The sequence below is a fragment of the Aureobasidium pullulans genome (assembly GCF_000721785.1).
Source record: "Aureobasidium pullulans EXF-150 unplaced genomic scaffold scaffold_5, whole genome shotgun sequence".
Lineage (NCBI taxonomy): Eukaryota > Fungi > Ascomycota > Dothideomycetes > Dothideales > Saccotheciaceae > Aureobasidium > Aureobasidium pullulans.
The window spans coordinates 1,121,064-1,134,293 of record NW_021941025.1 but is presented as its reverse complement, the minus strand read 5'-3'; the positions used below and the strand labels follow the sequence as shown (position 1 = coordinate 1,134,293).

Here is a 13,230-nt window from a genome sequence, read left to right as displayed (position 1 = left end):
ACTTGGCGCGTAACGCTTTTCGCTATCGAAGAGAGAAGAGCCAGGACATGAGGTTTTACGTGTAAAGATGCTAGCTTGTGCGAGTAGGCTTGGTATAGAGCAGCGACAGCAGCAGCACATCATGCGAGCTCTTTGCAATACCGGGGGTTGTTTTCCCATAAGGCGATAGGGAAGCGATATTTGAGAGTGAGAGAAATAATCTGCAGGGAGAGGAGTAGTTTCATAGTACGTTGCCAGTCACGTATGTAATGTAAGTGAAGCAAGGAGGGAATGGAGTGTCAAGCGAGGAATGTAAAAATCAGTCGATTGGATTGTGTACAAAATATTCTCATCGTCTAATCAATCATGATGACGTCGGGTTCGTCTTTTCTCTCTTCACTGGTTTTCTCCTTCTGAAGATTTTCCCACCACGATCTGACCATGACTAACTTTTCTCTTTCTTCGTCTCCAATCTCGACAGGTGGACCGGTGACCTCTTCCTTGACGCCATCTTCGGTGATTATTTGGGTATCACCTTTTCGTGCCCAGACGGGACGGTCGTCTTCCTCTGCTTGGCCATCGTAGCCCAAAGCGGTAGGGGATTGGTCATAACGCCATACGCACCAACCGCTGGCCGCAGTAGACAGCAGATAATTCTTGTGACCACGAGATCTGACCACAAAACCCCTGAGCAACACAACATCTCCCGGCGCGGCTTTTGGTAGACTCTGCTTAAAAGGTCTGAAGATCTCGACTCGGACGTCCTTGATTTGATCATTTTCAGGTGTGGTTTGCGAGGCAGTGCTGTATTCGTGAAGAGGTTGATCTACAATTCTGAATGTAGTGTAGTAATCTTTGGGACCGGATTTGGCACGTTCAGCTGTTGTTGTCGAAGTCGTGCAGACAGCGACGATATCGATGAGAGACGATTGTTGGTTCAGATGTTGATGAAGAGCGGCCAGAGGAGTAAAGTATGACAGAGATGTCGAAGTGCCTTGGGATGCATATCGTTGAAGTGGAGGAGGCGAGATCGATCTCTGACGAGAAATTTGCTTAGTCAACGGTGCAGGAGCAGCCTTGGTTGGTGTCTCCTCGAGGAGCGAAGTGCTGGAAGTAGTTGCTCTGTGCTCGGTGACTGCTTTTTGCGCAACAGTGGTGCGGCGGGGAGTGAACCAGGAGCCTATAAGAGGCACATCACTCATCTTGGATGTGAGTGTGTTACGCCAGGTTTGTGATGGTGCGGATTGAGGTTCCTGTGGTGCCGCAGCTTTGTTCTTAACAGGCGTGCCGAACAGAGATGCTTCTACCTCTGCAAACGGTTTGAGTGTAGGCTTGAGCTGGAAGTTGCTGGTAGCTTGTACAATTTCGGAAGAAACTTGCGGCTGTTCGACAAAAACCTCGGGCTCCGGAGCTGTCGAGGTAGGCACGATCTTCTTGGCTTCCGTGTCAACAGGCGCGTTTTGTGCAGGTTGTGCGGGTTGTGATTGACCCTTCACGGTCACAGGGGAATCAGAAAGCGAACCGGGATCCTTGTCAGTCTGGACCTGCTTCTCACTCTCGGCAGTGCCCCCGGTCGTGCCTTCCATGTCGAGATCAGTCGTGCCTTCCGTGTCGATGCCAGTCATGACTTCCGCCACTTCTTCGGTGATCCGCTTCTTGCCCTCGATCGTGCCTTCCCCTGACACTTCGGTTGTTGCAGGCACTGTCGTATCACCAGAAAGAGCGTCCTGCATTACCTCATCTTGTCCAGCTTGCTGCTCACTACCACCAATGGAAAGTCGCGAACCAACTGACTTTCGACCCCTGAACAAGGTCAAAGGCCGGGCTGGCTTCTTCGTGCTCCTCGGGGTCGATGATGGTATCGACGGCAACTTGGATGGCGTCGAAATTTCCGCAGGCTTCAACGGCCCTTGCACATAGTCTGCCAACAGTTCGTCGTCCAGACCTGCTTGTGATCTTATCTCATCTGCAGCTTCGTCCTCTTCAGGAGGTGGTGTCTCATCAATGGTAACAAGCTGTGACTGTAATCCCGAAGGACCATGGGCTTGCTTGGAGAATTGTGAGAAAGCAGTACCCAACTCTTGTGATGGCTGGACCAAGTTTTCGTTTGCTGCTTTCTGGGTGCTTTTAGGAGATGCTTGAGTCATGGGTTCTGGGCTTGCAGCTCTACTAGACCCTTCGCTGCCTTCTGCTACCAAGTCTGTGGCATCCTCGTCGGCGCTGTCAGGAATTGTCTCGCTTCTGGTATGTGCACGTGAGGATCTGGACTGAGAAAATTGCGAGAAACGCGAAGTCCAAGATGGCTCAACCTGAGAAAGGTCGAGTTCTTCGATGGGCTGATCTAGCAGTTGAGACGCATTACCAGGAGTTGCTGAAGGAGCAACGGATTGAGATGCTTGGATACCCGGGCTTGGGCTAAGAGTTTTGAAGCTAGAGCTTGACACTGGACGTATCTCGTCTTTGATCTGCTGTATCTCCTCTGGGCTTGGTGTAGATACTGGAGGTGCCTCTAATTGGGCGCCCTCGGTCTTCATAGTTCCAAGAAGTTCAGGGTCTGTCTCAACACTTGGTTGGACCTCGAGCTTCATGGGAACTTCATCCATCTGAGTAAGAGATTGCTCGTCATTCTGAGAAACCGGAAGCTCGTCTGTCATGGATTCATCTAACATAGTAGCATCCCTCTCGCGTTGGCTCTGCACACCAGCCTCGTCGTCGTCAGCGAGTGAGAAAGCGTCTGGCTCGGGTGCGTCAGACATGGCATCATCAAATTGCATTGGAGTCGGGTGGCCATCGGAAGGTGAGTCATTCCCGTCTGCAAGTATTGCCGGGTCAATTTCGTGATGGTACTCCTCGTCTTGAAGTAGAGCCGGATCAATCTCATGCCCTTGATACGATGCAGAGTCGCTTTCACTTTGATCTTCGAGCAGTGCCGGGTCAATTTCACGTTCGCCTGCGTCCTCGCTCACATATTCGACGCGATCTTCTTCGACATTCATCGCCTCGGGTTCATCTTCAGCAGTCTCGAATTGAGATTCTGAATTCTCATATACTGATTGGGACTGTGGAGAGGGTCCAGGTGGCAACACGTATGTTTCCAATTGAGCAGCCTCAGCAAGCGCCACCTCAGCGTCCATAGATGGTTGATCATCATGCTCAACTTGAGGTTGTTCAGCTTCAGCCAGTTCCTCTGTAGCCATCTTAGAAGGGCTGGCTGGCGTGACTGTATTATCCTCGATGACGGCAGCAGTTGGCACAACCACCTCGTCCACGGCGCTTAGTTGTTGGTCTTTGTGTTCCATAGTTGGCGGTAACGCAACTTCGTGAGTGACTTCTTGAGTGACTTGAGGCTCCACTTCGAGAAGAGCAGGTGCAGCCTGCTGGACTGGTTGCTCCTTTCTGGTTTCAACAGCCAGATGGTGATAGGTTTGTCTGAATTGTTTCAAGAAGTCTGCGAAGCCCTCAAAGCAATAATCTCGCTTTTCTTCCAGTTCCGCGAGACATTCTAGCATGTCCGGTGGCTGTTCCATATGATACTTTTCCTCGTTTGACAACTCGTTGTAAATCTTCCAACAAGCACTGACAAGTACTTCGTCCTCTTTCAGACGATACTTGACACCCTCAGCGAACATGTTTCCAGTATCAGCCGCACCTGTCACATTGACTCCAATTTTGCAGATTGCTTTCAGAGCGTTGAACTTGGTCCACTTGGTAGTCTGATTGCTTGCTTGGTCGGAGATCTTTCTGATCTCGAAGCGAATACTGGCAGTGGCCGGTCCAGTCTGTACGAGGTGCGCGTCCCTCTCTTTGTTATTGAGTAAATGATTGACGAACTCAATCGAAGGCAGGAAATTGATGGTCTCCTGAGCAGCATCCGGTTCTGGTATCACTTTTGCATGTTGGACGGGGACGACAGGGTTCGCATCGTCCTCCTCTTCCTCATCGGATTCAGAATCGTCCAACAATTCTACGACTTCGAGTCTAGACGAGAGGGGTATCGGAACGTTTCGAGGAGGTTGTGGCTGCTGATGCACTTGCGCAGTCTGGTGAGGTTGAGCTTGCTGACCAAGGGCCTCTACAGCAGCATCTCTATCGCGCCATGCAATTGTCTCGTCTCCTGCTACAGAACCTTCCGCGGACGTTGCCTGAGACGGCAGAGCTGTTCTCGTTTGTGTCGAAGCCTGTGCGCCGTCGAGACCGAAGGGATGGCTATACATATCGCGTTCAGGGATCGAAGGGTGATATGATTGATCCACCATCTCAACCTCTGATTCATCACTAGAGTTCTCCTCGGTCTCGGGCATGACAGCACGGTCGAAATAGCCTGACCCTTCGGAATCATCATCGCTGTCATCGTCACTTCTAGCCAGCATATCGTCATCCATTTCAGAATTGTCGTCGTGCATCACAGCATCATCTCCCTCGTCTCTGTGCATGTCCTCTGCTGTTTCAGTCAACTCACCACCTCTTGCAGTCAAGTCTTCTCTTGACTGTCGGATGGCAGCCTCCTCTTGATCCAATTTGTTTTGTAGTAAGTCCCAATCTGGCTCCTCCACAAGCTCTTCGTGGTCACTTTCCTCTTGTAGAGCTACGATTTGTTCAGAGTTATACACGGAGGATGCGACATCAGAATCCGAGTCGTCGCTGGACGAGTCCATATCGGCATCAGACCCATCTTCTGCGGAGTTCTCATCGTCGAACCGATTTTCTCTTGAACGTCCGTTGATTTGTGCCTCTGCCAAGGCTGGTGATGAGCCAACTGCGGGAGCGTTGTCGAAATATGCGGCATCATCATCATCGTCTTCATCCTCGCTGTCCGATGACAGCACAACTTGAGTTTCGCCAGCGTAACCATCGTAGGTATCCGCAATCGTCCGAGGCTTCGCCGGCGTCGCTGAGGACTCGGTATCGACCTCTACGTTGTTTGATGGTGGCGCAGGCTCAGGTAGTGGTGCATCCTTTCTTGTTGTGCTTTGCGTCTGTAGCTCAGGAACGACTGAGGGCTCTTGAGTGACCTCAGTGGCATTTTCTGGACTAGTGCCAGTCTTCGCTACATCTTGTGATGAAGTAACGCTCTTGACTAGAGTGGGTACTTCGATATTTTGCTGTTCTGAAGATGATGTATGGGTCTCGGTTGCTGCTGCCTCAGCAGCTTCATTCATCGTCGTAGCATTCGAGAATACGGGCGAGGGTATCTTTTGAGCGCTGGTAGGAAATGGTGATGGGAGAGGTAAGCCCTCAGTAAGCAATGGCTGCAGAATGGGCGTTGTAGGTCTATCCACGTTCCGGGCCATTTGTTCTAGTAATTCGCTTTCGGTAGGCAAGACATTGAGATGTGGCAAAGTCGGAGGAGGCATACGACGGGTAGAAGCCTGAGCTTCGAGGGTTGTGTCAGCCTCAGCAATCTGAGGTTCTCCTTCTACAGCAGTTCCTTGCTGTTTCGTAAATTCGGCGGACTGTTGGCCTCTCATCTCGACCTCTGCTTCTTCGGGCTCCTTCACATTTAGAGGTTGGATTTCAGCATTCGAGTTGGCTTCAGACACGACCATCTCCTTCTCTGCGTTCTCGACCAAGGAGGCTGATCCAGCAGACTCCTGGCCGTGTTGCTCGGCATTCTGAGCGTCATCCTCGGGCTGTGCAATCTGCTGACCAGCAACCTCTGTTGGTTCAGCATCTTGCATCTCCTCATCCTGGCTCTTCTGGGCATCGGTGCCGTTACTGTTCTCTGCAGCGATTGATGCTTCTGCGACCGGTTCCTCGTCTGCATCGACATCTTCCAAGGACGTATCTTGTTCTTTCTCAGGAGAAGGTTCTCGAGCATCAAACTTCCACTCAGAAACATTCTTGTATGAAACTCTCCTCCTCTTGCGTGATGCGACAATATCCAGATCATCGTCTTCAGAGACGGGTACAGGCGAGTATGATGTGCCTCCTTCAGACAATCGCAAACGCTTCATAAAAGCAGGAGAAGAATATACAGCGACTCCGTATGCATCGAAGGAGGAACGAGGTTTGGATTTTGCGACGGGCGTGCTCGGTGGTAGCATACTAGGCTTCGGTGACGCGGCTTGGGTAGGCTCGTCTATGTCGATTGTTTGCAACTCATTGCCATTGCGTATGACAGTCATATGCAGGCGATTCTTGAATATGAGCTCGCCATCTACACTTTTACCAGGTGTCTTGACTAAAGCCGTATCAGACTCGGTCAACCATTGCGCGCCAACGAGCGCGACTTGCACGCTGTCGCCAATGCCAACGCCAGAGGTAGCGATCTGACGGGCACTAGGTCCAGTAAACCGCACGCGTACTTGGCCTTTCTGGTGTCGCTGTCGCGCATCCGGGTCGGCCAGCAGCAGAGCGCATTGTCCGGTTGCCGAAGAGAAAGGCCATAATAGAGTGACCAGTGCCTTGAACCCGCCGTTGGGGAGCGCCGTGAAGGGCGACAAGGACGATATAGGGATTATCTCCATACTGTCCGCAACTCACGACATCGCCGACCTGAAAAGAATAGCACAATTGAGAATTGGGTATCAAGCTTCGTGAATAGCCGCTGCAATCGGGAAGAATTGAAGCTCTTTGAACTTTGTGGGGTCACAATGACGCTCGTTTTTGGCTTTCATGTGCTAAATTTTGTCACACAACTTGTGTGCATGATTCGATACCTAATGAAAAGAAAACAGTAAGAGTGAGGTCGGATGACTACTGTGTATTGAATGCTTTTGTAGATAGGCGACTGTAGTTGGAGAAGCCTAACGTAGAGGGCGTAGATAGGAGCCCAAGACCTTACAAGAAAGGGTATCGACACTGCCCAAGCCTTTGCAACTATAGAGTGTTTTCAAATGGTTTCGTAGACACTCTTAACCACGCGTTCTAGCTAGAGGTGTAAAAGGGGAGAAGAATCTTGAGCATCGCAAGAGACCCTGGACAAGCACCTTAGCAATCACATCGTTATCTATAGCCTCCCCGTGTGCTAAAATCTGTCACGTCTAGCCATCTCACAGCCACGCTTAGGGCCGTTTGGACTGTAGAAATGCACAATGTTTTCAACATCGATCCGGCCGCTCGTAGAGAGTTACTGCTTGTTACACTCTCAGTGGAGGGCTGTATTAATCGCAAAAACGTTGTGCAATTCTACAGTCCAAACGGCCCTAGGCGTGGCTGTGAGATGGCTAGACGTGACAAAGTTCAGCACACGGGGAGGGTCGAGTAGCAATTGCTTAGCGAAAATGAGGAAAGAGAAAAAAGGAGGCTTCCAACCTCGCCAATCAGTGTTAAATTCAAAGAGCACGAGATTCTGCTCGCGCGAACGATTACCTATGCCCGCATCTCGATTGTGAGTTCTCGAAACCATCCCAGGGGATCTCGTCTCGAGAAAAGCTCGTCCAGCATCTCGAGGTTCACAATCGTACGTACAAGTCACTGCTATGTGCTGATGGTAGATGCTCCTACAACGCTGTCGTCGCAGGTACGAAGAAGCTTGAACTTCACGAAGCCCAACACAAAACTGGCAAGTTCTTATGCAGGGCTTGTTTCCTGCCGTTCACCCAAGCCAGACATGCACATGCGCGTGAGCATGAGCGCGAGGACTGCATGTCCGAAAAGTCTGATGCATACCGTCACGACAAGAAAAGAACTCTGCAATGTCCAGAATCGAGATGTGGAAAGGTCTTCGATGATAAGGCCATTCTCAACAAGCACAACAAGTGGACTCATGGCACTGGGTCCAAGGAGTGCGAGATTTGTGGTATGAGGTACCACAGGAGCTACGTCCATCCGGGCTTGACCACTGGAGACGACGAGACCTGCCCAGGATATGTCGTCGTCAAGAAGGGTGACTCGAGCAAGCAGGTTGGCGGCTCGGTTGCGACTGCTGCATCGCGCAAGCTTTCAGGAGTAGGGCTAGTTCTAATGGGAGAGCTTCAAAACCATCAGACGAAGTGCTCTTGCTCAATCGCACTGTGCATTTCGATAGGTAGTTCTAACAATGGTCGCTGCGGCATGAGAGTCGATGTGACAAAACTTCGCACATGGGGAGGACGTTGAGTCGATATGCGACAGAGACCAAGTAAGCTTCGATATGCTTACTCTGGTCTCCCTGGAGACAGTAGACGACGGCGACGCGGAGATAATGTGCGAGTGCATCCGAGATAGCTCATCATGAGCGAAAGCTGCCAAAGTCTTGATGCCAGTATGTAGTACTTCATAATTGATGCCATGTTTTCCAGTTGTCCCCTATTCTTACAATCGTGCCAAATGGCAGTATTTGTCAAGATCACATCCTGTTCATTCATCCATCATTGTTCAATTCACACCCAAAACAAAGAGCAAAATGTTCGTGAGCGAGATAATTGATTTTAGCCATTATACAGTAGTTGAGCTAGCTAGAGCAGTGTGTAGAGTAAACATAAGAAACATGTAAGTAGTAGTAATAGTAGAGAATGATAAACACCAAATCCCAATGCAATGTTGTATGGTTTTTGTTGATGAAGCCTTGAGCTTCATCGTCGCCGTCTCCTGATATTCCATTTCTTCATCCTAAGACTGAATAGCTTAGATGTTGCAGCCGAAGGGAGTGGCGGCGTAGGTCTGGAGGACGCTGGTGCGGTTGAAGTAGCCGTCGATGCTGCGGATCTTGAGGACATTATCCTTGGCGGGAGGACCTTGAGCCCAGGCGTTGCCGTTGGACCAGTTGTTCCTGAAATGATTGTTAGTGATTGAAGAGCACTGAAAGAACAGCGAGGTACTTACCACAACCAGAAGCCAGGGCTTGTGGGCTGAATTTTTAGTATTAGCTTCAAACCCTTGATGACATGATGTAGAATGTACTTACCACGTTGCCAGTGATGGTTTGCACCAGCTTAGAGTCGATGTAGAACATGGCCTTTCCAGGAAGCCAGTCAACACGGTACTCGTGGTAGGCTGAAGTGGCATCGCTAGGAGCCGAGACTTGGTAGGATGTGGCAGGGCTATCGGCAGAGACCTGCTCGTTGGTCAAGTGAGCAACACCAGAACTGGTGGTCAAGAAGGCGAAATCAATCTCCTGAGTGTCGTTGGCGTAGAAAGAGAAACCGTGGGTAGTACCAGGAACGCTGGAGATCTTGGCGACGGTACGGACGGAACCGTAAAGGATGTCATCGTAAGCAGTGGTAATCTGAGCAGAAGAGATAGGACCCTTGGTCTGACCACCGGGGACGGTCAGAGTGATGGAGGGGTCAAGGAGCGAGACACCAATGTTGACCAGGTCGAAGCGGCGGGGAAGGGGAGAGTTGCCGGCACCGACAGTGTAGAGGGAGGAAACAAGGTCCTGGACCACACCGACACCGGTGGCAGCCAGAGTGAAGGCGTTGTCCCAAGAGTAGGTCATTCTAGTGGTGAAAAGACCAACATTGGGGACGCTGTAGTAGCAGCCGCCCTTGACGAGAGATCCAGAAGAGGATGAAGTGTAGCGCTTCTCAAGCGACTGATCGGCATTGGCGACAGCAGCCATGGCACCGATGGCCATCATGTTGAGAGCGGTGCTCTTGAGAGCAACCATTTTGAATGAGTGATGGTGTATTAGAGAAAGACTGTGAAGTAGAGATCGAATGAGTGTATCCGGAGTCGGGTTGTTGTATTAAAGATTGAGATTGAACTGATGATGATGGATTGACTTTAAGATGGCAGCGGTGGTTTATATCCTCAAGACTGTAGAATCCAGGCCCATCCCTTCCAATAGGTTATATTGTGGAGGCTCGCTTTTCCAGTTGCGCAACTGTTACCGTCGAAGCTACAACGGCGAAACTGACGGAGTAACAAGATGCTGTAGACGTTAGGTGCGATTCATGGTCAGAGTCCAGTAAAAGCTACGTGGTGGATGCGATTGCAAATCGGACCTGCCAGACACAGTGCAGTCAAGCTGTAGCTACCAGGTACATCAACCTGCATCTCGACTGCAGCTGTATGTAGATTGCTTGTTGTCTGGTGGGTACTACAATGTCGCGTGGTCAAGTGCCGGCTCCTTTGGGCAGGCAGAATGCCGTTGACAACGTTGGATGCTTGGTATGATAGTCCCATGCTACAAGCCGGCCAGCGACGATTTAGGACTTATCGTGCCTACTTGAAATCTTGTCCTCCGCATTTCAACCCATTGCCGACCACATGTAGGTATGGGGCTTGGTCTAGGCAGGCTGTTGTCGGTACTGAATTGAGTTATTAGACGTTACTGTTCACTCGCTGTTTCAGCCTTAGAAATGGAGAGGTAGCTTCGAGATGTCTCGAGCAGAGAATCGAGGAGTTGTGATATGAGGTTGAAATGAGACGCCGAGACGCCTTCCGTTTACATCGCGATTATGCAGTGACAAAGATCGCAGCTACATCTCCGTGTATATTTCAGATGTTCAGCAGCCGTTTGGGGTCGTTGACGAAACAACTCTAGATTGGCCCAGAGACTGCCGCACGACTCGCTGGTCTACAGATCTCAAAGCCAGAAGCCGGATGCGGCCAGAAAAGAAGAGCTATCCAAGATGACAACGTTAAAACGGTGCGGACCATGCTTGATTGTGTCATCAGAAAGGACGACGGCTAGCCTGCAGGAAAATTATTGTACAGGAGAAGGTGAGGTTGTTGACATGCCAGACAGACTCTCGGCCGGATCCGTTGCCAAGTCATGGCAAGTGCGCTCACAGAAAAGCCACCCTTCGAATCGGGAGACTACCTAGTCCAAAACAGTATTTCTCAATAATCAGTCTCACTTTGGAAGACTTTTGATCGCAGAGTGGATACAGTGCTTGACAAGTCTGAATCAGAAGTAAACGTCGAACATGACTGAGCGTGATGGCCCATGGAAGCTTCGGAGGAAGACAAGCACGGCCAGGGTCACAAAGACGCTATCGCGTCTCGGTGCGATCTTGCTCCTACTCGGCCAGAGGGAGTATGCTACTGACACTAGTCTTTGAAAGCAATTGACATGAGCAACTGAGTAATATAGCTGCATAATATGGCGGCGCAATGTCGCACTGTCACTCGCATGGTTGAGAAGTCCAGTCTCTATTGGCACGGCTTCCTTGCCCCGGGCAGGTAAGCCTGCGACAGCGAACATCCACTTGTGCTCAAGTAGATCCATACCCCTGGTTTTGAGGGACGTGTCGTGATGCGGCACCGAATGTCGAGTCTCATATGCCAACTATACGGCGCGGGACTTAGATCTCAATAAGCCGAGTCTAACTACTGGCTGGTGTCCCAACAAGACGTGCACAATTTATTTTCGTCATAGCATACATCGCCATGATGAAAGGTCGCAGAAATTCATATCAAATGCCTTGGAAGCGATGTTGTAGAAACCGGCCAGCGGGCAGGTGCAGTTCTCGAGGTCATTCGATACAGCTTGAAACTCTTGACTGATGAACAAGAGTGGCACAATCGTCAAGACTGTAAACCCGGCCGTGTCACTGACAGACCTACGGATCTGGATATCCCAGCATCCCCGTAGGCGGTCGATGATCCGGCAAATTGTCAACAGCAAGTAACGCTGGGGATGCTTGTAATCTCTCGTCGGTATAATACACCCGGGGAGACGGCGAGTTGGTAGCATTTGGTATTCACATGCTTGATGGAAAGTGCTGAGAAGGAGTCGATAACGGTGCCGAAGCCAGATACGCGAATTAAACCAGCACCATATGAGGAGACAAAGGCGAATCATATGTCGCCATCAGAAGGTCTGCCCTACGGTTGCTATCTCGAAGGAATGGAGGCAGGTCGGCGAACAGGGGTGCAGAAGAGAAAAGCGCGCATGTGCAGTGCAGTACCTGACATTTACGAGGCGGCGGGGGTAGCTGTCAAACATGCCACGACAGGCAGCGTCGTACTCGCGAGATGGAATCGGTTGGTCGAACCGCGGGGATGGAGGGAGGAGGGTGGTTGAGTGGTGAAAGAAGTCGTTGAATCACATGTGAAATTCACATGCCGCCAAGCGGTGCAACCGACAGCAAATCCAGGGAATGGGGAAAGTGACATCGTTGCTTGTGAAGAAGGAACACTGCAGCTGTAGCGGAGCTATTAGCTTGAGATAACACCACCGCCATGCCTGTTCCTCTTGATCATCTCACCTTGACTTTTCCTCCAGCTTCTGATCCTCCTTGACTTTTTATCCCATTCTGCCAGCTTCTCAGGAAACAGCCATTGACCGTCGACACTTCTAAAAGATACTATCTACAGAGTGAGTATTTTACCTTTCCGAATGAGTGACATTCAGAAGTCTTTCTGCTTGTTGTCTTCCAAGCTGCATCAACTCTTGTGTACTACCTGAAATCCCTATTCTAACCACTACTCATCAGCAAAGATCCAATGCCTCACGCAGAAAGCGACATGTCGAGCCCCGTCACTAACGGCGACAAGCCTCACTCACAATTCTTCTCGGTATGTTGCTTGAGATGCGTCTCCTGCATACCGTATACATGCTGATCAGTCCCAGCACTTGAAGTCATACCCCGTCGTCAATGACAGCGTCGAGACATTCCTCAGCAACCCCTACGGAGCCAAGTCTCTTGACATTGCCGAAACCGCCTACACCAAGCTTGGAAAGCCCGTCATGCCCTACCTGAGAACTCCTTACTCATATGCCGCACCGTACGTGGCCAAGGCCGACAGTCTGGCCGACAAGGGACTGGAGCAGGTCGACACACGTTTCCCCATCGTCAGAGAAGACACCATCACCATCAAGGACACGGTCGTGAACTATGCATTCTTCCCCTTCAGAGTCGCTGGAGAGGGTCGTACATACGTCATGAACACCTACGAAGACCAGTACAACAGGACTGCATCTCGCAACAACCGTGGCAACGGCTTGAGCACGAGCTTCCTGGCCATCATCTCGACCCAACTCAAGATCGCCGCTGATAGTGTCAACCTTCTTGCTGACTGGTTCGGACCCAAGTCTGAAGAGGCCAAGCAGAAGAGCAACTCGCTACTCAACAGCCTGTACAACAAGGCCAGCGCTTACGGAGAGCAAGCCAAGCAGAAGGCCAACGAAGCCAACGAGAAGAAGGAGACATACGCTGAAAAGGCTCAGGAAAAGTCAGGATACTGATCACTTCCCGACGACGAGCTCTTTTTCTGATACCCTTTTCAGTCTTCCCGAACCTCACCACGAATACCCCTGGACCTATGATGGCGTTCAGCAGGAGGACGAGACCTCAACGACTTGATGCTGTTCACGCCGCTCGAAACTTACTGGGCTTCCACGGTCCTCCCTCTTACATTGCTTTTTCTTAATTGTTT

At 50.6% G+C, this 13,230-nt stretch overlaps 3 protein-coding genes across 3 annotated transcripts; 1 reads left to right on the top strand and 2 right to left on the bottom strand.

Moving 5' to 3' along the window:
• Nucleotides 1–282: 282 nt before the first annotated feature.
• On the bottom strand, nt 283–6,518 carry M438DRAFT_344080 (uncharacterized protein). The gene has a single exon (XM_029905134.1). It carries the CDS (start codon nt 6,444–6,446, stop codon nt 336–338), a length of 6,111 nt encoding a protein of 2,036 aa, XP_029762851.1. The 5' UTR covers nt 6,447–6,518; the 3' UTR covers nt 283–335.
• A 2,050-nt stretch (nt 6,519–8,568) lies between these two features.
• On the bottom strand, nt 8,569–9,511 carry M438DRAFT_293358 (concanavalin A-like lectin/glucanase; the record flags this gene model as incomplete). The annotated part of the gene is made up of 3 exons (XM_029901814.1): nt 8,569–8,671; nt 8,725–8,750; nt 8,807–9,511. Coding segments are annotated over 3 exons (834 nt in total), but the record flags the coding sequence as incomplete, so codon positions are not given.
• Nucleotides 9,512–12,297: 2,786 nt separating this feature from the next.
• On the top strand, nt 12,298–13,039 carry M438DRAFT_269061 (uncharacterized protein; the record flags this gene model as incomplete). Its single annotated transcript, XM_029900304.1, has 2 exons — nt 12,298–12,369; nt 12,425–13,039. 2 exons carry the CDS (start codon nt 12,298–12,300, stop codon nt 13,037–13,039), a joined length of 687 nt encoding a protein of 228 aa, XP_029762849.1.
• Nucleotides 13,040–13,230: the final 191 nt, after the last annotated feature.